General features: G+C 40.2%; 1 protein-coding gene across 1 annotated transcript in view; it reads right to left on the reverse strand.

The window, feature by feature from the left end:
• Positions 1 to 24522, reverse strand: part of PPM1D (protein phosphatase, Mg2+/Mn2+ dependent 1D) — a 50559-nt gene that overhangs the window by 20387 nt on the left and 5650 nt on the right. The window contains exons 2-3 of the mRNA XM_005669013.3: positions 10865 to 11093; positions 3463 to 3587 (exon numbers count right to left, since the gene is read on the reverse strand). Coding sequence (XP_005669070.3) covers positions 3463 to 3587; positions 10865 to 11093 — 354 coding nt within the window. The remainder of the gene's footprint in view (positions 1 to 3462; positions 3588 to 10864; positions 11094 to 24522) is intronic.

Here is a 24522-nt window from a genome sequence, read left to right on the forward strand (position 1 = left end):
TTGTGGTGCAGCAGAAACAAATCTGACTAGTATCCATGAGGATATGGGTTCAATCCCTGGCCTCGCTCAGTGGGTTAAGGATCCAGCGTTGCCGTGAGCTGTGGTATAGGTTGCAGATGTGGCTTGGATCCCGTGTTGCTGTGGCTGTGGCACAGGCTGGCAGCTGTGGCTCCAATTCAACCCCCAGCCTGGGAACTTCCATGTGCTACAGGTGCAGCCCTAAAAAGACTAAAAAAGAAAGAAGAACCAAGCTAAAGAAAAAAAAAAAAATTAGCATTACATCAATCAAGATCTCCCTCTTTAAACGTACATCAATCTATTAACCAATACCTTTTGACATACCCTGAAAAAAGCTCATGTAATGTTTATTATTCAGCCTCCATCTCCCCACACGCTTATGCCATCCCCGAAAAACCAACAGAATATGTCATAGAGAAACTTAACCTTGTAGCAGGTCATAAGAGAAATATCTAGAGATCTGAGCTTAATAAGCCAAAAAATGTGGTAAGATTACTAAAAGTTAACAGCAGCCAGGATTCTAGGACTCCATAAGTCCAATGCTCAGGTAGCAGGAACTAGGTGCTTCCACTGTACTTCCAAATGGTCAGACTACATCTTGCAAAATGTCCTCAATTCTGGAATCATATTATTGAAGGAAACATCTAGAGGAATATGCCAAGACTAATGAAGGGTCTAAAATTAGCCTAGAAGAACAGGGTAGCCAGTTCTGAATGGGTAAATGACTGTCATTATGCAAAAGGAAAAATAAATACACGGCACTGCCCTGTCGGAACACTTCTGTGGAGGCAGATTTTAACTCACAGGAGAGTTGCCTAATAATGCAACAGTCTGTACTTTGAAACATTTCAAGTAAAGATTACTGAAGACATTCAAATGGGTTGAATTCCTTTTTGTCTGAATTACTCCGAGCTATCTCTCTGAACTGAGTAGGAATGTCTAAAACAGGAAAACCAGTTGTTTTTTCTGCTCTGTCCCTCCTTCACCTGTTCTTTCTCTTCTCAATCACTTAGGGGTTTCAAGGCTTACTTGAAATACTTGGCACATACACACGTCACATATACAAAATAACTTGGCATCTACTTTTCTAAAGTGAAAGTTCACTGTAGTTTTGGACCTGGAATAAGACCTTGCCCTCGGTCTGTGCTGAGTTCCCCATGAAATAAAACCCTCCATTCTTTAGTAATATTAATTCCTTGCATCCCATGCCTTCCTTCTAAGCTCACTAATGTTACAAATGCCAATAGGTAACTCGAAATTTGCCATCCTCCTGAACTGTTAACAGCAGCTGACTATATCACCTTCCCCTCTCTTTTTGCCTTGCCAACAACCGGAGAATCAAATATCAATCAATTCACTTATGTCTACCATGAGTGAAAGGGCTGGGTAACTCAGACAAAAATTTGTAAAATATGTAAAGTGCCTAAAATACTGCTACAGGCCCCTAAATGGAGTCCTTGGCTCCAGTTTTACTGCCTTATAATTTTAGCCATTATGACCTTTTAAAAACAAACCAGATCATGTCACTGCCCTACTTGAATAAACAACAGCAACAACTTTTATGGATCATTTACTATGTACCAGGCACTATTTTAAGCACTGTACATGAGTTAAGTTACCCAATACTCCAATAGTATGGAGGTCCCCTGTGATTGGAACCTAGCAATTCTGGCTCCAAAGTCTACCTCTTAACCACTATGGTTTCTTATCCTACTCTTCAATCCCCTTCCAAAAGCATTTAAAATAAAATTCCTCCTTGCAGGTCCCATCGTCTCTCAGTGGTTAATGAATCTGACTAGGAACCATGAGGTTACAGGTTTGATCTCTGGCCTTGCTCAGTGGGTTAAGGATCCGGCGTTGCCATGAGCTGAGGTGTAGTTTGCAGATGCAGCTCGGATCCCGCGTTGCTGTGGCTCTGGCATAGGCTGGCTGCTACAGCTCCGATTAGACCCCTAGCCTGGGAACCTCCACATGTTGCGGGAGTGGCCCTAGAAATGGCAAAAAGACAAAAAATAATAATAACAATAAAATTAAAAAATAAAAAATAAAATTCCTCATCAAGGTCTAGAAAGGCTTGTAGGATTTAGTTCTTACCTACCACTCATAATGTTTTTACCAAACTCCTTACTTTAGCCTGCACCACAGCATTTTTTTTTTTTTTTCCTTTTTAGGGCTGTGGCAAATGGAGGTTCCCAGGCTAGGAGCCAAATCTGAGCTACAGCTGCCGGCCTACACCACAGCCACAATGCCAAATCCTAGACACATCTACATCCTACACCACAGCTCACGGCAATGCCAGATCCTTAACCCACGGAGCAAGGCCAGGGATCGAACCTGCAAACTCACAGTTCCTATTCGGATTCGTTTCCACTGCACCACAAAAGGAACTCCTGCACCACTACTTCTTAATCAGGTAGGTGTCCTCATCTCCATCTTCATCTGTGTTTTTTTTTTGGCTGCCCTGCAGTATGTAAAAGTTCTCATGCTGGGGATCAAACCTGGGCCACAGCAGTGACCTGATCCACTGCAGTAACAACATAGGATCCTTAAACTGCTACTCCATAAAGGAACTCCCTACGAGTTTACTTTTTTTTTTTTTTTTTAATTTTGTACTGGAGGCATATGGAAGTTCCCCAGGCCAGAGACTGAATCCGAGCCACAGCTGCAGCAATGGCGGCGGGTCCTTAACCTAGTGTGGCACAGCAGGAGCTCCCACGCTAAGTTATCTCTATAGCTGTAATCTTCTAGCCTTTCTTCTAAAATTGGGTAGAAGAGAAAAAAAGTACGTTCATTTTGTCATGGACAGTTTACTTTGCTTGCTAAAGAAAAAAAGCTTTGAAGTTTCCTAAGAAAAATATGATGGGCTGAATAGGGAAGGACACTCAGAAATAGTGTGAAAGCTAACATCAAGCCTGGTCATATATTACTTCCTTAAGAATAAAGAGGAATGGAAGTTCCTGTGTGGCGCAGTGGTTAACGAATCCGACTAGGAACCATGAGGTTGCGGGTTCGGTCCCTGCCCTTGCTCAGTGGGTTAATGATCCGGCATTGCCGTGAACTGTGGTGTAGGTTGCAGACGCGGCTCGGATCCCACGTTGCTGTGGCTCTGGCGTAGGCCGGTGGCTACAGCTCCAATTGGACCCCTAGCCTGGGAACCTCCATATGCTGCGGGAGTGGCCCAAGAAATAGCAAAAAAAAAAAAAAAAAAAAAAAGAATAAAGAGGAATTAACAAAACATTCAACATAACTTATGATCAAAGAACAACTGGCACTGCAATCCATACTTTACCTTCCCCTCAATTAGGTTTTAAATCATTTACTATCATATCATATTTCTACCTTCATTATGTGGCAAATGAGGTTAATTCTCAGGCTTCTCTTTATTTTACCACCACATATTGTAGAGAATCCAAGATTATTTCACCAAATATAAGTTGTACTTACCAAGTGCTCTTGCTACTGCCAGAAAAGGAATCTGGTCAATGACTGTGCTCCTTCTGACAGGTCCATTGTGGGTGAGCCGAGGTCGTTTCCAAACTACACGATTCACTCCAGATTTGTTCATCACACTAAAAGATCAAGTTCATATAAATACTCTAAATGATTAAAATATGACAACTAAGGCTAAATAAGCAATGTGTTAAATAACATATAAAATCATATTACATCACAAAATAATGACTTGTCTGTTTTAGATACAAAGATGCATAAACCAAAGCTCCTATTTAGAAGGCAGAAACAAAACAGGGTAGATTAATTAGAAGAATTTGGGAGTTCCCTGGAAGCTTAGCAGGTTAAGGATCTGGGATTCCCACCACTGTGGCTTGATTTGATCCTTGGCCCTGAACTTCCTCACGTTGTGGCTGTGTCCACACACACACACAGTAGAAAGGGTCCCTCAATCTATGCCTGAATGTCTGAAATGGGAAACAGGCCCTTCAACCAATTTAAGCATAATCTTTCTAGAATTTTTTTTAAAAGCAAAGAGAAGAAAAGTATTCCTTCCTAAAAAAAGTTGAGGGAAAGAGTGACAAAGAGAATTTCTAAGAAACTGTATTAGCCTGCCTGATATTCACCTGACAGATACCTGCACAAGTCGGAAGTTGACTCCTGACTCTCAAAGACAGACTACATCAAGATAATCAAATTAAGTTCTCACACTCAGGGCCCACGTGCACACTGAAACACTTTGACTATAATCTGAATTTCATTTGATCGACAGCAGGCCAGCTGACAGGGTGTGGTCTTCTTGACAGTCACCGTTCTCGTTACCAGTGAGAACTATGACACCCTGATGTAGACACGAGTCTCTTAATAGTTTACTATGTTGACTATGAGTAGCATGACTGTCCTCCTAAACTGATGAACACTGAAACTAAACTAGTTTCAAAAGATGGAAAGCTGGGGAGTTCCCATCACAGCTCAGCGGTAACAAACCCAACTAGTAGCCATGAAGACAGGGGTTAGCTCCCTGGCCTCCCTCAGTAGATTAAGGATCTGGTGTTGCTGTGATCTAGGCTGTAGCGGTGACAATATCGACCCTTAGCCTGGCAACTTCCGCATGCTGCAGGTATGGCCCAAAAAAGACCAAAAAAAAAAAAAAAAAAAAAAAAAAAAAAAAAAAGATACGGAGTTCAGTGGTTAACAAATCCTACTAGGAACCATGAGGAAGCAGGTTCGATCCCTGCCCTTGCTCAGGTTGAGGAGCTGGCGTTGCTGTGAGCTGTGGTGTAGGTCGCAGATGTGGCTCGGATCTGGCGTTGCTGTGGCTCTGGCATAGGCTGGCAGCTACAGCTCCCATTCGACCCCTAGCCTGGGAACCTCCATATGCTATGGGAGCGGCCCTAGAAAAGGCAAAAAGACAAAACAAAAGATATGAAAAGCTTAAGAAAGGACACATGGTGACCATCTCCACAGGAACGTCACTTACGAAATGCTGTATACCTCAGCAGTACCCAGCCAGTTAGCTTCCATCTATGGCTTTTCTATTTCTGCTCTAACTTCAAAGGAATGACGATATTAGAAAGAGCTGAGACAGAGAGAAATTTCCTGCAATGACGGAGATGTTCACTCTGCACAGTCCAATACAGCAGCCATGTCTGGCCACTGGGCACTGTCATCACGGCTAGCACAAATGAGGAACTGAATTTTTATCTATTTATTTGTTTTGATCTTTTTAGGGCTGCACCCACAGCACATGGACGTTTCCAGGCTAGGGGTCAAATCAAAACTGCAGCTGCTGGCCTATACCACAACAACAGCAATGCAGGATCCAAGCCATGTCTGCGACCACAGCTCATGGCAACACCAGATCCTTAACCCACTGAATGAGGCCAGGGATGGAACCTGCATCCTCATGGATACTAGCCAGGTTCTTAACCTGCTGAGCCACAATGGGAACTACAGGAACTGAATTTTTAATTTTATATAATTTATGTTTAAATTTAAATAGTCATATATGGCTAGTGGCTACCATACTGGACAGAATAGGAGAAGAATGAAGCAAGTACAGAATGATCAGACAACTCTGTCTATGTTAACGCAGAGAAAAATTCAAGAGAGCTGCTCACTCACTATCCCCTTTAAGAATCAGTTTGGAGAGTTCCCATTGCAGATCAGTGAAAAGAAATCTGACTAATATCCATGAGGACACAGGTTCCACCCTGGCCTCACTCAGTGAGTTAAGGATCCAGCGTTGCAGTGAGCTGTGGTGTAGGTGGCAGATGTGGCTTAGATCCAGTGTTGGTGTGGCTGTGGTGCAGGCCAGTGCCTACAGCTCTGAATCGACCCCTAGCCTGGGAAGCCCTTAAAAAAAAAAAAAAAAAAAAAAAAAAAGTTTGCTTTGTAATACTGAAAGCAACATTGTTGTGTGTCATAGTGGAAGTCAGAGTATCAAAGGTAGTCACTTTGTGATTTTATGCTTTCTTCAATGCCCATTCTCAAAAAGCAAACAGGAGAGCAAAGACTAAATCTACCATTCACAAAAATCTATGAAACGTAAGTTATACGAGGAGAGGGCAACATTCTGCCTTCGTAACACTTTATGCTGTTTTGTTCTTTCCTAAACATGCTCCCTACAAAACAAGGCTTAATACTTAATTACAGCAGCTACCCAAATTGCTTCCAATATAACTCTACTACACGCTCTCTTAATACTTAACATTCAAAGATATTATGGTGTCTGTGTTTCTGAGAAAAAGGAGACAAAATAATGGCACTGGTTAAGAGTTTTAAAGCCAGTATCAAAAACCCAAAGCAACGTTGTAAAAGATGCTGCTTTTATCGTACTCCCTGCTATTGTCCTGTATGATTAAAAGGCATATACAAAGGATCAACCTGATTTGCAGAGCAGCAACAGAAGGCTGGAAAAACAGAGCACTGGCCCGTTGCCTAGGATGAGGACAGGGGGAAAGGAGGAAATAACCTATAATCAAACAGCTCAATTTGTGCAAAAAGATTCCTGCTCCCAAATGGCAAAGAGCATCTGTCCAACTAGCCACATAGTATTTTAAGTTATAGGACAAAAAATATAAACTCTAAAAAATTACTAAATAAAAATATAATTTTAAAATTCATAGAGAAAAATAGTCAAGTAAAGTATTTTTTAAGACTGATGAGAAGAGTTCCCATTGTGGCTCAGTGGTTTAAGAACCTGACATATTATCCATGTGGAGGCGACTTCAATCCCTGGCCTCCTTCAGTAGGTTAAGGAGCCCTGGCCTCACTCAGTATTAAGGATCTGGGAGTTCCCATCGTGGCGCAGTGGTTAACAAATCTGACTAGGAACCATGAGGTTGCGGGTTCGGTCCCTGCCCTTGCTCAGTGGGTTAAGGATCCGGTGTTGCCGTGAGCTGTGGTGTAGGTTGCAAACGCGGCTCGGATCCTGAGTTGCTGTGGCTCTGGCGTAGGCCGGTGGCTACAGCTCCGATTCGACCCCTAGCCTGGGAACCTCCATATGCCGCGGGAGCGGCCCAAGAAATAGCAAAAAGACAAAAAAAAAAAAAGGGATCTGACATTGCTACAAGCTGCAGTGTAGGTCACAGATATGGCTCAGATCCAGCATTGCTATGGCTGTGGTGTAGGTCAGTGCTGAAGCTCTGATTTAATCCCCATATGCCACAGGTAGGGCAATTTAAAAAAAAAAAAAAAAGAAGGTACTAGAAAAGTGGCTTTCAAAAGTGCATTTAACTAGGAGTTCCCATTGTGGCTCAGCAGTTTATGAACCCAGCTAGTATCCATGAAGATGCAGGTGTGATCCTTCCCTCATTGGGTTAAGGATCCAGCATTGTGGTGAGCTGTGATGTAGGTCAGAGACATGGCTTGGATCCCACGTTGATGTGGTGTAGGCCAACAGCTGAGGCCCCAATTCAACCCCTAGCCTGGTAACTTCCATATGCCACGGGTGCAGCCAAAAAAAAAAAGGGTAGATTTAACTACATTAAAATAAACTTCCATGTGGAAAAAAATGCCAGGAGCAGAATCAAAAGACAAACTGTGAAAAAAAATCTGAAACTTATCCCATACATTAGTCTAATTTCTCTAATGTATATAAGTGGCTCCTACACACTAATGCAAAAAAAACACAAAGAATGTAAACAAAAATACACAGAAAAGGAAATATAAATGGCTCAAATGAAAAGATAATCAATCTTAAGATCAATCCAAATTGAAACATCACCAAAATACTTTTTCTTTTTGAGCCGCCTCATGGCATATGGAATTTCTGGGATAGGGATCAGATCCCAGCCACAGCTGCACTGTAGCAATGCTGGATCCTTAACCCACAGCACCACAGGAGAACTCCCAGATGCCTCTTTTTTTTTAACCTAAAACTGAATACAATCAAAAAGTTCTATAAGTACGTTGTCAAGAACATCCACATATACTGTAGACAGACATATAAACTGGTACAACCTCCATGGAGACAGTGTGTGTGTGTGTCTGTGTGTATTTTTTTTTTTTTTTTTTTTTGCTTTTTAGGGCCACACCTGCGGCATATGGAAGTTCCCAGGGTAGGGGTCTAATCAGAGCTACAGCTGCTGGCCTACACCACAGGTGCTGCAACGTGGGATTCGAGCCTCATCTGTGACCTACACTTCAGCTCACGGCAACGCCGGATCCTTAACCCACTGAGCAAGGCCAGGGATCAAACCCGCATCATGGATCCTAGTCAGGTTCATTAACTACTGAGCCACAGAGGGAACTCCCCATTCTCATATTAAAAATTCCTGGCTGGGGTAGGAGGAATTGAGGAATGTGGTCAAAAAGTACAAGCTTCCAGTTATAATTACATACCATATGGATATAATGTACAAATGAGGACTATAGCTAACACTGCTATATGTTATACAGAAAAATTATTAAGACAATAAATCCAAAGTGTTTTCATCACAAAGAGAAATTTTTCTTTAGTCTCTCTTTTTTTAATTGTATCTCCACAAGACAGATGTTAGCTGTACCTACTGTGGTGATTATTTCACAACCTAAGTAAACCAAACCAAACCAAACCAAACCATCATTTAATGCATCTTAATTTATACAATGTCATATGTCAATCATTTTTCAATGAAACAGGAAAAAATTGTGTGTGTATATATATATATATATATATTTTTTTTTTTTTTCTCTTTAAATAATACCACAGGAGTTCCCACCAGGGCACAGTGGGTTATGAATCTGATTGCAGCAGCTCAGGTTGCTGCAGAAACACAGGTTCAATCTCTGGCTGAGCCCAGTGGATTAAAGGATCTGGAGCTGCTGCTGGTGCAGTGCAGTTAGCAACTGTGGCTCGGATTCAATCACTGGCTTGGGAACGTCCATATGCTGCAGGTGCAGCCATAAATTTTTTTTTTTTTTTTGTCTTTCTGCTTTTTCTAGAGCCACTTCCGTGGCATATGGAGATTCCCAGGCTAGGGGTGTAATCGGAGCTGTAGCTGCTGGCCTACACCACAGCCACAGCAGTGTGGGATCTGAGCCGTGTCTGCAACCTACACCACAGCTCACGGCAACACCAGATCCTTAACCCACTGAGCAAAGCCAGGGATCGAACCAGCAACCTCATGGTTCTTAGATTCGTTAACCACTGCGCCACGACGGGAACGCCATATAATTTTTTTTTTAAAAAAAGGTAAAAAAAAAAAATTTCCCCATATATATGAAGTTCATACTACCCTACCTTTACTTTTATGTGTAAACATTTTGATAACACCATAATTTTAAAAAATTTATCTATAAATATTATTTTAATGGCCCATATCATAGTCAATGTTACAAACATATAATATACTTAATCACTTTCCAGCTGTTGAGCCTTCAAGTTATTTTCAGCTAAATTACCAATCAGTAAACACTATATTCAATAACTCTACTCAGATATTTTGGTCCACATTTCTTATTTCTTCTTTAGGGTAGATTCCTGAAATTACTGAGTCTATATTTTAAAGTTAGTAGTATGTGTTTTATTTTGTATAGGTCATACCAATATATAATCCAACCACCAGGATACCCATTACCACACAAATTTTGCTAACCCAATAGCAAAAAATAGAATTTCATTTCAAATAATGTTAAACATTCTTTCAAATGTTTATACTACTCTTTTGTGTTTTTTTGTTGTTTAAACTTCCTCTCCTTTATCCACCTTTCTGAAGGTGGTAGGGTTTCAGTATTTTCTTATTGCTCTTTTGAACTCCTGGTAATTTAAAGATGTTAATTCTTTTCTTCAATTTATTATATCTCTGTAAAAGACTATTTTGATGTAATATAAATAAGAAAAAGGAAGCAAGTAATAGCATCAAGGTAATATTTTATTTAGTCTTTTTAGGGCCACACCTACAGCATATGGAGGTTCCCAGGCTAGGGGTCAAATCGGAGCTTCAGTTTCCTGTCAACGCCACAGCCACAGCAATGCAGGATCTCCAACCCACTGAGCAAGGCCAGGGATCAAACCTGTGTCCTCACTGAATGAATTTTTTTTCTTTTTAGGACTGCACTCATGGCATATGGAAATTCTCAAGATATGGGTTGAATCAGAGCTATAGCTGCCAGCCTACACCACAGCAATGCAGGATCCAAGCCACGCCTGCAACCTACACCATAGCTCACATGGTGAATGCCGAATGCCCAACCCACCAAGGGATCGAACCCACATCCTCATGAATACTAGTCAAATTGCTTCTGCTGCACCACTATGGGAACTCTTAGAATGAGTATTTAGAAAACACTGGATTCTGTTTAACTTGCCTTAGATCTTTGATTTTTAAAAATTAGTATTGGGTTAATTTTTAAATTTTCTTATTCATTCCTCTGATTTTTAGAATAATGTTACATTTTACTTTGTATCAAAAAGTATTACTCTGAAGTCAAATTCAGTTCATAGTTTACAAACTGTCTATACATTTTAAGACGAAAGTTGAAATAGGGGTTTTACGCACATATGACTTAGAATCAAAGGGAAAAGCTGAAGGCTAATTCTAATAAAATTCCACTCCCAACAGATTAAAATTGTTCTACTCTGGAACTCTAAGGGCTGCTCTGTCCAAATTCTAAAGGGCTTGCTGATCTGATCAGTATTTATGTAAAAGGTTTCCAATAAATCCTTGTATGTATTGTTACTTGAGTGCCATTAAAATATTATTTCCCTTAGGAGTCAGTATCAGAAATAAAACAATAATTCAAAATAATAAGATAAATATGAACATACACAGACTTTTCACAAGCAAACTAAATATCTGTAATGCTGAGAAAGTAACTTCATTAAATGGAGAAGTAGGTTAATCTGGGTAAGCAAAGAAGAAAAGGACCACAAAGAACCAAAAGAAGAAGGACAAAAGAGCACAATGATTACCTTCCACCAAGTCCTTCGATTCGTTCTCTTTCCTTGGGAAGTTCTGGCTTATGATCCTGTGTCACCTCCACAGCTCTGATAAAATCATCTTTTGGGTCATCCTGAATTCCAAGAACCACCCCTGAGTCACCCACGTGAGCTACATACATCTTCAGGCCCCGTATGATGACCACACTGGCAGTTGTCCCTGATGTGCTGGGAAGACCTGTCATAGTCTTTGGCCATTCTGCTGTAATTAAAAATAAAACATTTTACTCTTCCAGGTGTAAACATTAATACTGTGGCAGAATACAAATGGCAACATAGGGGGCGTTCCCATGGTGGCTCAGTGGAAGTGAATCTGACTAGTATCCATGAAGACGCAGGTTCGATCCCTGGCCTCACTCAGTGGGTTAAGGATCCAGTATTGCCATGAGCTGTGGTGTAGGTCACAGACTCAGCTTGGATCTGGCGTTGCTGCGGCTGTGGCATAGGCCATCGGCTACAGCTCTGATTCAACCCCTAGCCTGGGAATTTCCAAATGCCATGGGAGCAGCCCTAAAAAGACTTAAAAAAAAAAGAAAAAAGAAAAAAGCAACGTGCGCTGAATTACCATCTTAAAATTTAAATTAGCTTGGGAAATGTTTAAGAAAAATATTTTGAAAGCTATTAAAGAACTTGTATTAATTCACTGACACATTAATAAATTAATTTTATAAACATTATGATCATCAAGGCAATCCTAGGAGAAAAATATTACAGGACACATCTACTAATTTCACATAGGTTTTAGTCCTAACCACATTTAGTGGCAAAGGCATTGTAAGTTTTGATACCATATTGCCAGCGACTTCTTTATTAAACTTTCTTCAAAAAGATTTTCAGAAAAAGCAATTTGTTTTTGAAGTAACTGTTAAATATTCACAACCTAGTAAGTAACATTTATGGAGCACCTACTGTATACCATATTCTGTGTTATATGTAATACTAACAACAAGCCTAAAAGATAATGAAACTAATCCTGCCTATTTTGCAGATGAGGAAACTAAAACTTTGAATGGCTAAGAAATTTTCTCAAAATAATTCAAGTATTTAAAGTGGCAAAGATCCCACATATTTAATTTCAAAACCTATAATGACTGATTATATTCACTATGATTTAAAAATTCTGAAATATTCTGTACTATTAAACAAACTACAAGTTATAGCTCAAGATAGCAAACTGAGTTCAAAAACTGACACATTCTACCCATCAAAATCCTACTGAAAGGACAGAATATATGTAAATATTAGAAAAAGTCCATAGCAGTCATGAAACACAGAGAATGATCATAAGAAAATCTGAGGAATTCCTGGAATTTTAAACTAATTGAATTATAGTGAGGGAAAAATCAAAATGCAAAATCTGTAATACAACATAAGGAAAAAGCACAGTCAGTAAAGAAGGCAGTGCATCAATCAGTATTCTCTGTAAGATAGAATTCCAGAAAACTTCAAACTCAGAGGCAGCAGCAAAGACTATAGACAGGAATGGATGATAAAAGCTTGGCCGTCTCCTAGGTCAGTGCCTTAACTCCCTGCATGGTAAAAGGTAAACATTTTCATTCCTAAGCTGGTAACTAAATATCTCTCTGGTGCATCTGCGGATAGCGACAACTGGGTCTCAAAGGGGATGAGGAAGAAGAAATACACCCCCCCCCACGCACACAAAAAAATGGATGAAGTGCCACACAATGTTTATAGACAAAAGGTTTCTCTAACATATTCTAGCTAGCTGGGTTTTTTTCCCCTATATTACATATGCTGAAAAGACATCTCTTGAACCCTACAGTGTATCTCCCCATCACATACCTTCCCAGTGATGGAACCCACGCTACTGTGTGATCTCACAACAGAGATCTGCTTACAGTACACGAAATAAATGACCTTCACAAGTGAGGGAAACCAGAACAGCTATCAATATTGATGAAGCTGGAAATTCACATACACACAAGCATATACAAATGTAAAACCATCTGTAACAGTACCAGACACATAGAAAGTGCCTGTGGGAGTTCTAGGCAAGGGCCTGAAGCCGAACCACGGCAGTGACAATGCCAGATCCTTATATCCTGCTGCTCCACAAGGGAACTCCATATTTCACACTTTTATGTTAAAAAGAAAAAGAAATTTAAAGCAGGAAGAAGGCATCAATTTTGCAAGCAGAGAGCTCCCTAGCACATCCTTTGCAGTTTGGTTACAGACGTCATCCCTAGAAGCTTAGCCTGGAATATTGTATATGTTTATTTAGCCCTGATTTCAATTATTTTATGGGTTAAACTAGAGCTCTTGCTAAAATTTTCCTTTTTAAACAAGCTAGAAGAAATTGTTTTCTGCAGCTAAGAACCTGAGGGAAAAAATCATCACAATAAATGTGAGTGAGGTGAACAGCCAGAAAGAAGAGTTCTAAGATGACTCAAATTTAACTACAGTATACAAATAATTTGGCCGTTTTCAAAAAGCACCTAGAACAAGATGGAAAGGAAGAAAAAAAGCTAAAAATAAAAAAATATATTCAATGCAATATTAATATTTAAATCACATTTTTTGGTCAAAAGTACTAATATATCATCGAAGATATTCTGCAATTATCTAAAAATACTGAATACTCCATGCTTTCCCTATTCATTTTAAATGTCACCTTTTATCATGTTTTACATTTTGCCTCATATCTATTTCTGGACTCATCCAACTAATCTATTTATGGTTCTTTCTAATAATTTGGAGTATAAGCATCCCCCAATTATTCTTCTTTTTCAATATTCTCTTAAGCATTTTTCCAGATGAATTTTAGAAGCAACTTGCAAAACTGAAAAACAAAGCCTATGGAGGTTCTGATTGAAACTGCAATAAATTTACATATTAAGGAATCTCTTCTCTTTACAATTTGTCTTCCTTAGTCTTTCTTGTTTTCTACTTTACATTCTGTACCTTTTTTTTTTTTTTTTTTGGTTGCGCCTGCAGCATTAGAAGTTCCTGGGCCAGGGACTGAACTCACATGGCCACAATGACCCAAGCCACTACAGTGACACCAGATCCTTAACCCTCTGAGCCACAAGGGAACTTCTTTACAATTTAATCTTTTAATTTTCAACAAAATGACTTAAAACTAGGAGCATAATAAAAGGACAGTATCAGATAGTATAGGAACTCTGGCTTAAGTATCCTTTAAGAAATGTGTTTAAGTCATTAAAATAAAAACTAATAAACTTTACACTGAAATATAAAATTTCTGTATGAGAGCTTCCTTGCCTGCCCACTTGCATCTCTTACTAGCATCCTATTCTAATAAATCTGTTTCTGACCTAAAAAATAAAATAAAATTTCTGTATGAAGTAAAGCTATTATAAACAAGTATAAAATGTATATGTTCCTTAGGATAAACTTAACATTTAGGGTACTTACGTACTTAACCATGTACCAGTTAATATATACTGACTCATTTAACTTTCAGGAGGTAGGTACTATTATTAACTCTTTTTTTGTTTGTTTTGGCTATACCCATAGTTCCTGGGCCAGGGAGAAACCTGTGTCATAGCAGTGACAATTGAGAATCCTTAACCACTAAGCCACCAGGGAACTCCTTATTAACTCCATTTTAATAAAGATGAGGGAGTTCCCATTGTGGCTCAGGGGTTGACATACTCGACTAGTAACCATGAGGTTGTGGGTTTGATCTCTGGCCTTACTCAGTGGGTTAAAGATCTGGTGTTGTTGTGAGCTATGCTGTAGGTTGCAGACGTGGTTTGGATCCCATAGCTTTGGTATGGAGTAGGCTGGCAGCTACAGCTGTTTCGACCCCTAGCCTGGGAACCTCCATATGCCGAGGGTGTGGCGCTAAAAAATTAAATTTTAAAAAAAGATAAGGATACGCTGGCACACAGAGGTAAGGCCACACAGGTACTAAGTGCAGAAGCTGGGACCCAAACCCAGGCAATACAACATACTCCTGATTACTACGCTAAGAGTTCTTACAGAATTCTAATGTTGGGAGTTCTAAATTCTTCTAAATAGGGCGTTCTAAATTTTTCTAAACAGGAATAAAGAGGAGTTCCCGTGGTGGTGCAGTGGAAACATATCCGACCAGGAACCATGAGGACCTGGTTCGATTCCTGACCTTGCTCAGTGGGTAAGCTGTGGTGTAGCTCGCAGACATGGCTTGGATCCCGCATAGCTGTGGCTGTGGCATAGGCCAGCAGCTATGGCTCTGATTCGACTCCTAGCCTGGGAACTTCCATATGCTGCAAGTGCAGCCCTAAAAAGCAAGAAAAAAAAAAAAAAAAAAAAAAGAATTCTAATGTCAAAGTAGTACTGAATAGTAAAAGTCTTAAGGAAGAAATTTGAAAACTTGTATCAATAACCATCAAAAGATATAAGTATTCTTTTACCAAATAATTTGACTTTGGGAACTTTTTTTTTCTGAGGAAATAATCCAAATGGAGGCAAAGGCTGCTGCTTTTACTTTAGCCTTTATTTATAGTATTAAATCTAGTACATACCTGTCTAGCCCACATTCTCCCTTCAAGTATTAGCATCCCGGTTTTGTTCTGGGGTACAAAGCCTACCCTGCCCCCCCCCCCTTTTTTTTGGTCTTTTTAGAGCACATGGAGGTTCCCAGGCTAGGGTTCAATCAGAGCTACAGCTGCCAGCCTACACCACAGCCAGAGCAACATGGGATCTGAGCCACATCTGTGACCTACACCACAGCTCATGGCAACGCCAGACCCTCGATCCACTGGGTGAGGCCAGGGATCGAACCCATGTCCTCATGGATGCCAGTCACATTCACTAACCGCTGAACCACGACAGGAACTCCTGTACTTCTTTAGTGGAATTGAAAATCCTGCTGGCTCCTGGCCTAGGATGTAGGCAAATGACCTAAACTATTTCACTCTTTCAGGTATTTGCATCTTTAGACAGAAAAGCATAAAGTCAGAAAACTGTGGGAGCTGACTGATCCCAGAGAATGAAAACTTTCAATGAGCGTCCACTAATTCTGATCACCTACGGCCTCAGACAAACCCTGGTTCTGTCCATTTTGAGACCTGGTTTAGCCCTTGGTTTGATTCTGTGAGCTATCAAATGCCTTTCCAATCAATAAACTCCAATGTTCTTTTCCTTCCTTGTTATAGACTGAGTCAGTGTGTGCTATTTTCAAAAAATTGTAATACAGGAGTTCCCGTCGTGGCGCAGTGGTTAACAAATCCGACTAGGAACCATGAGGTTGCGGGTTCGATCCCTGCCCTTGCTCAGTGGGTTAACAATCCGGCGTTGCCGTGAGCTGTGGTGTAGATTGCAGACGAGGCTCGGATCCCGCGTTGCTGTGGCCCTGGCGTAGGTCAGTGGCTACAGCTCCGATTGGACCCCTAGCCTGGGAACCTCCATATGCCACAGGAGCGGCCAAAGAAATAACAAAAAGACAAAAAGACAAAAAAAAAAAAGTAATACAAAACTAGTATCACAGAGTAGGTTGCAGGCAACTGACCCTCAGAAAACTGTCAATTAGCTATGGAACCAATTTGAGACTCTTGTTCAAATTCTAGATAGTAACCAGTAATTAAGACAGGGCTGAATTACCGATAAAGAATAATGATAAGCAGGTCGAATAGTTAGCATACTAGCTTAGAACTTTGGCAAAATTTTTCTAGGTCAGCTAATGCAAACATAGACCCAACTCTGGCCTAAGATTCCACGATTAAGAAACAATTTGATATGACTGTTACAAGGTGAATTATGTCCCTCCAAAAAAAAGGTATGTTGAAATCCTATTACTCAGTACCTCAGAATGTGACCTTGATGTTAAAACACATAGGGAGGAGTTCTCTTGTGGGGCAGGGGGTTAAAGATCAGGCATCATTACAGTGGCCTAGTTGCTGCTATGGTGTGGTTAGATCTCTGGCCCAGGAACTTCTGCATCCTCGGGTGTGGGAAAGACACACACACACACACACACACACACACACACACACACACAAACACGACAGCCATGTGACTAGAATGATGCATCTACCAGTCAGGGAATGCCGGGAACGCCTGATAAACAGGAAGCTATAAGAGGTAAGGAAGGACTCTCCCTTAGAGCTCTCAGAGTAAATAGAACATGGCGCTGCCAAAATCTTGATTTTGGACCTCAGGTCTCCAGAACTGTGAAACAATAAATTTTTGCTGTTTTCAGCCAACCAATTTTGGTACTTTATTATGGCAGTTCCAGAAAACAAACACAATAATACAGAGAAATAATTCAAAGATTTGGGAAGATGGGACGCTTAGATTACATCTTTTATATGCACATGTATCCTACTTACCCGTCCCAAGAAAGGTTGGCAAGAGTCTCCAACTTTAATACTTAGGGAAGCAATCAGGTAAATACCAAAATCTCTTCTTTACTGATTGACCGACTGATTAATTTTTGCCTTTTTAGGGCAGCACCCATGGTATATGGAGGTTCCAGGCTAGGGGTCGAATCGGAGCTACAGCTCCCAAGGCAACTAAGGATCCAAGCCACGTCTGCAACCTACACCAAAGCTCATGGCAACGCTGGATCCTTAACCCACCGAGCGAGGCCAGGGATCGAACCCGAAACTTCATGGTTCCCAGTTGGTTCGTTTCCGCTTCGCCACAACGGGAACTCCCAAAAATCTCTTTTTAATTGACGTATAGCTGATTTACAATACTGTGTTTGTTTCAGGTATACAGCAAAGAGATTTGGTTATACATATATCTGCATTCCTTTTTAAAATTCTTTTCCATTATGGGTTATTACAAATTTTGAATACAGTTCCCTGTGCTATACAGTAAATTCTTATTGTTTTATCTATTTTGTACATAATAGTGAAACACCAAAATCTTTTAAATACATTTTACTGACTTCTCTCTCTAGGCAAGAAATACTAAGGCAAGAGGCTGCAATGAAAACAATCTCTATGGGGTGGGAGAACCCCAAGGTGAGAGATCACATAGGAGCAGTTAATTACCCAAAGTAAAATTGTAGACTCACCAACACAGGGTAGAAGAAAAACTGGATCTCCAGAATGGTCTTTCACCAAAAAAAAAAATCTTCCAAGATTAAAGAATTGTTACCTTTCTTCAAAGTAATATGTGGCCATTTCCACTTAGCTATACACCAAGAAGAAAGAAATACCCACAACACTGACAAACTACTGAATGATGGCTCTAAGATAATTCTGGAGCTACAGAACACAGCCACAGTCCATTGATAATGAGGTCAGGTACTACAAAGGACTCTCTTTTTTCTTCAATTTTTAGCCACCTGGCAGTATATGGAGTTCCCAGGCCAGGGATCAGATCCAAGCTGCAGCTACAACTCTGGATCCTTAACCCATTGTGCTGGGTTGGGGATCAAACCTTCGTCCCAGTGCTCCCAACATGCCACCAATCCTGTTGCATCACAGCAGGAACTCCTAAATCTGGCCCACCTCAGACTCAGTGAAATCCCAAACCTACCCCACAGCTAATTTGGTCAGTGACTCATAGCTTCCCCTCATAGCTCTTCACTGATTGGTCAGAAAGTCTATCATGGTAGAAAAGGCCAAGTGCAAGACTTTGGAGCGCCCCACCAATGATACTCCCTTCCGAAATAATAAAGAATTATTGATTGTAAATCAACTATAATAAAAAATGCTTTAAAAGAATTATCACAGCTCTCAGAGAATCATAAAGATTGCTGTCACCATTAAAACACGACAGGTGGCATGGTGATCTAATGTATTCCACTCTATAGTTTGACCACTGCAAAAGTCTGATAGTTCCTGGAAAATGACAGAGAATTATAAGCAAATTGTGATTCCAAATGATGCTGAAGTTTCTGATTTATTCTCTTTATTAAGACAAATAAATATAGTCTTGGCTCTCTGGTGTGCATCCAGCAGCAGATCTCTGATAAAACTGCTACCTAGATTCCTGGAGGTATCCAGGTTTCTCATCCGAAACCTGCTTCTTCAGGTTAACTCTTTTTTTTTTTTTTTTTTTTTCAGGAATAATCCAAAGAATTTTTCTTGAACAAAGAAGAGAGTAAACTGTCAACAAAATATTCCATCACTCCCAAATACTATCATAGTATCTAGTTTCTTTTTTTTTTTTTCGTCTTTTTGCCATTTCTTGGGCCGCTCCCGCGGCATATGGAGATTCCCAGGCTAGGAGTCGAATTGGAGCTGCAGCCACCAGCCTAGGCCAGAGCCACAGCAACGCTGGATCCGAGCTGTATCTGCAACCTACACGACAGCTCATGGCAACGCTGGATCATTAACCCACTGAGGAAGGGCAGGGACCGAACCCACAACCTCATGGTTCCTAGTTGGATTCGTTGACCCCTGCGCCAGATGGGGACTCCTAGTTTCTTTTTTTTTGACCACACCCTCAGCATGTGACATTTCCCAGCCCAGGGATCAAATGCATGCCACAGCAGTGACCTGAGCCACAGCAGTGATAATGCTGGATCCCTAACCGCTAGGCCACCAGAGAATTCCTACAGTATCTGATTTCTTCAAATGGGCATCTCCTACAGAACCGAAATGGGCCATCAAAATCAATTAACCCTGATACCATACTACCATCTAATCCACAGATCTCATTCAAATTTCATCAATTACCCTAATAATATGCTTTATAATAAGACGATAAAACTCAGGATCCCTTGTTATATTTACTTATCATGTCTCTTTAATCTCTTTCATCTGGAACAATTCGTCAGTGTTTCCTTAATGCTTTTTAGGAGTACTTGGCCAATCATTTCAAAAATGACTCTCAGTGTGGGATCTGTGTCCTGTTTCCTCATGTCTGTAATCAGATTATGCCTATTTTGGCAGGAATATCACAGAAGTGTTAAAGATGATCTTCTCACTGCAGGCAGTAAACGATTTCAATTTGTCCCATTAAAAGTGATGCTACCCTTGATCATTTGTTAAGATGGTGTCTACCAGGTTTCCCCTTATATTTCTCCTTTTGTAATTAATAAATGTTTCATTGGGAGATTATCTGGAATAATGTAAATATCCCCAGAGTGGGTTGAATGGTGCCACCTCAACCCCAATCAATAAAAGACATATCCACCCAGAACCTGTGACTGTGACCTTGTTTGGAAAAAGGATCTTTGCAGATGTAATTAGGTTAAAGATTTTAAGGGGAGATCATCCTGGATTAGAGTGGGCCCTAAATCCAAAGATGAGTGTCCTTAAAAGAGAATAGAAGGAGGAGATATAAAGACAGTGGAGACTGGACAACATATCTACAAGCCAACAAATGCCAAAGACTGCTGCCAGCCACCAGAAGCTAGGAAAGAGCATGAAACAGATTCTCCCTCAGAGCCTCCAAAAAGGAATCAACCCTGCTTACATCTGGATTTCAAACTTCTGGCCTCCAAAATCATGAGAGAACAAATTTCCGTTGTTTTAAGCCACCCAATTTCTGCTAATTTGTGACAGCACCTCTACAAAACAAATACAGCAATTCTGTTCCTCAAATTTTTTACATAACTAGTTTTGTAACATTTATGATGTTTCTTGGCTGAACAATTGATTATGATGGTTATCAAATGTGAATTTTTAGTTCCATCATTCCTTCTACATTCATCAGCGGACTTTTATAAAGTAATGATGATTAACAAAAATGGGGAAAAACAAGTACTTGTCAAGTAGGGCAAATTCGTTCAGAACATATGATGTGTGAGAGGGTGAAGGTCTAGGTTCAAAAGCCTATGATGTCCACATTAACAAAAAAAAAGTCAAAAATCATATGATCATCTCAATAGACGCAGAAAAAGCATCTGACAAAGTTCAACATCCATTCATGATCAAGACCCTCGCCAAAGTGGGTATAGAGGGAACATTCCTGAATATAATCAAAGCCATTTATGATAAACCCACAGCAAATATAATCCTCAATGGGGAAAAACTGAAAGCCTTCTCACTCAAATCTGGAACAAGATAGGGATGCCCACTCTCACCACTGCTCTTCAACATAGTTTTGGAAATCCTAGCCACAGCAATTAGACAAACAAAAGAAATAAAAGGCATCCATATAGGAAGAGAAGAGATCAAACTGTCACTGTATGCAGATGACATGATACTATACCTAGAAAACCCTAAGGACTCAACCCCAAAACTCCTTGAACTGATTAATAAATTCAGCAAAGTAGCAGGATATAAGATTAACATTCAGAAGTCAGTCGCATTTCTGTATACCAGCAATGAAATATTAGAAAAGGAATACAAAAATACGATACCTTTTAAAATTGCACCTCACAAAATCAAATACCTCGGAATACACCTGACCAAGGAGGTAAAGACCTATATGCCGAGAACTATAAAACTTTAATCAAAGAAATCAAAGAAGATGTAAAGAAATGGAAAGATATTCCATGTTCCTGGATTGGGAAAATCAATATTGTAAAAATGGCTATACTACCCAAAGCAATCTACAGATTCAATGCAATCCCTATCAAATTACCCACAACATTTTTCACAGAACTAGAACAAACAATCCAAACATTTATATGGAACAACAAAAGACCCAGAATCGCCAAAGCAATCCCGAGAAACAAAAACCAAGCAGGAGGCATAACTCTCCCAGACTTCAAGAAATACTACAAAGCCACAGTCATCAAAACAGTGCGGTACTGGTATCAAAACAGACAGACAGACCAATGGAACAGAATAGAGAATCCGGAAATAAACCCTGACACCTATGGTCAATTAATCTTTGACAAGGGAGGCAAGAACATCAAATGGGAAAAAGAAAGTCTATTCAGCAAGCATTGCTGGGAAACCTGGACAGCAGCATGCAAAGCAATGAAACTAGAACACACCCTCACACCATGCACAAAAATAAACTCAAAATGGCTGAAAGACTTAAATATACGACAGGACACCATCAAACTCCTAGAAGAAAACATAGGCAAAACACTCTCCGACATCAACATCATGAATATTTTCTCAGGTCAGTCTCCCAAAGCAATCGAAATTAGAGCAAAAATAAACCCATGGGACCTCATCAAACTGAAAAGCTTTTGCACAGCAAAGGAAACCAAAAAGAAAATAAAAAGACAACTTACAGAATGGGAGAAAATAGTTTCAAATGATGCAACTGACAAGGGCTTAATCTCTAGAATATATAAACAACTTATACAATCCAACAGCAAAAAAGCCAATCAATCAATGGAAAAATGGGCAAAAGACCTGAATAGACATTTCTCCAAAGAAGATATACAGATGGCCAACAAACACGTGAAAAAATGCTCAACATCGCTGACTATAAGAGAAATGCAAATCAAAACTACCATGAGATACCACCTCACACCAGTCAGAATGGCCATCATTAATAAATCCACAAATAACAAGTGCTGGGAGGGGCTGTGGAGAAAAGGGAACCCTCCTGCACTGCTGGTGGGAATGTAAACTGGTACAGCCACTATGGAGAACAGTTTGGAGATACCTTAGAAATCTATACAGAGAACTTCCATAAGACCCCGCAATCCCACTCTTGGGCATCTATCCGGACAAAACTCTACTTAAAAGAGACACGTGCACCCGCATGTTCATTGCAGCACTATTCACAATAGCCAGGACATGGAAACAACCCAAATGTCCATCGACAGATGATTGGATTCGGAAGATGTGGTATATATACACAATGGAATACTACTCAGCCATTAAAAAGAATGACATAATGCCATTTGCAGCAACATGGATGGAACCAGAGAATCTCATACTGAGTGAAATGAGCCAGAAAGACAAAGACAAATACCATATGATATCACTTATAACTGGAATCTAATATCCAGCACAAATGAACATCTCCTCAGAAAAGAAAATCATGGACTTGGAGAAGAGACTTGTGGCTGCCTGATGGGAGGGGGAGGGAGTGGGAGGGATCAGGAGCTTGGGCTTATCAGACACAACTTAGAATAGATTTACAAGGAGATCCTGCTGAATAGCATTGAGAACTTTGTCTAGATACTCATGTTGCAACAGAACAAAGGGTGGGGGAAAAACTGTAATTGTAATGTATACATGTAAGGATAACCTGACCCCATTGCTGTACAGTGGGAAAATAAAAAAATTATAAAAAAAAAAAAGTCTATGAAGTAATAATAGTTTTCTTCATATTTAGTTACAACTCGCTTTCCCTCTCTTTCCTCTTATCCCTCTCACCTGCCTTCTGTACTCTGTCCATTTCTGACTCTGTCTTTAATGAAAACTATCTGCCAAACCCAGAACAATTTAAGAACAGTTTCTTCATGACTCATTCATTTGGCCATCTTCTTTGAAGTAAGTGCTCTGATCTTTAGTTGAAAAAATCAAAATAGGAGTTCCCATCGTGGCGCAGTGGTTAACGAATCCGACTAGGAACCATGAGGTTGCGGGTTCGGTCCCTGCCCTTGCTCAGTGGGTTAAGGATCCGGCGTTGCCGTGAGCTGTGGTGTAGGCTGCAGACGCGGCTCGGATCCCGAGTTGCTGTGGCTCTGGCGTAGGCTGGCGGCTACAGCTCAAATTAGACCCCTAGCCTGGGAACCTCCATATGCCGTGGGAGCGGCCCAAGAAATAGCCAAAAAAAAAAAAAGAAAGAAAAAAAAAGAAAAAATCAAAATAAATAGGAGTTCCCGTCGTGGCACAGCAGAAACGAATCTAACTAGTAACCATGAGGTTACAGGTTCGATACCTGGCCTTGATCAAAGGATTAAGGATCCGGCGTTGCCGTGAGCTGTGGCAGACAAGACTCGGATCTGGAGTTGCTGTGGCTCTGGCATAGGCCGGCAGCTACAACTCTAACTAGACCCCCAGCCTGGGAACCTCCATATGCCGCGAGTGCAGCTCTAAAAAGACAAAAGAAAAAATAAATAAATAAACCTTCCATATTTCATCTTCCTTTACAAATACTTCGGCAAATTCCCTATAATCATATCAGAGATAACATTTCATTTATTTCAACGGTATGGTGTTACCTTTCTAATGGCTCTCTTGATAACATAAATCAATGAACCATGATACAAAGGAATGAAAACTGCATTTTGTTCACTATCTTGTCTGGACCATCAAAAGAAAAGGGTAGTAAGAAAATTATTTCTAAAAAAAAAAAAAACAATAACAACTACAGCAATGCCAGATCCTTAACCCACTGAGAGGGGCCGGGGATTGAACCCACATCCTCAGGGATACTGGTGGGATTCATTCGTTGCCTCTGAGCTACAACAGGAACTCCCCTGGCTAATATTTTAAGTAAAATATTAGTGTTTCCACTGTAGTACAGCAGGTTAAGAATCTAGCGTATGCATATACCATATCCAGCCTCAGGAGAAAACGATGACATATGCTACAATTTGGACAAACTTTAAAGATACTCTCTGCTAAATAAAATAAGACACAAAAGGCCAAATACTGTATGATTTCACTTGTATGAGGCACATAGAATAGGTGAATTCATAGCTAAGGAAAATAAAATAAAGTTTTACCAGGGGCTGGGGAAGAGAAAAATGGGAAATTACTGCTTAAGGGTGTAGAATTTCTGTTTGAGATACCAAAGAAATCCTGAAAATGGACAATGGTGATTGTGGCACAATACTGTGAACATGCTTAATGCCAATGAATTGTACACCTAAAAATGGCAAAAATAGTAAATCTTGTACG

Source organism: Sus scrofa, chromosome 12, assembly GCF_000003025.6.
Source record: "Sus scrofa isolate TJ Tabasco breed Duroc chromosome 12, Sscrofa11.1, whole genome shotgun sequence".
In the NCBI taxonomy this organism is placed as follows: Eukaryota; Metazoa; Chordata; class Mammalia; order Artiodactyla; family Suidae; genus Sus; species Sus scrofa.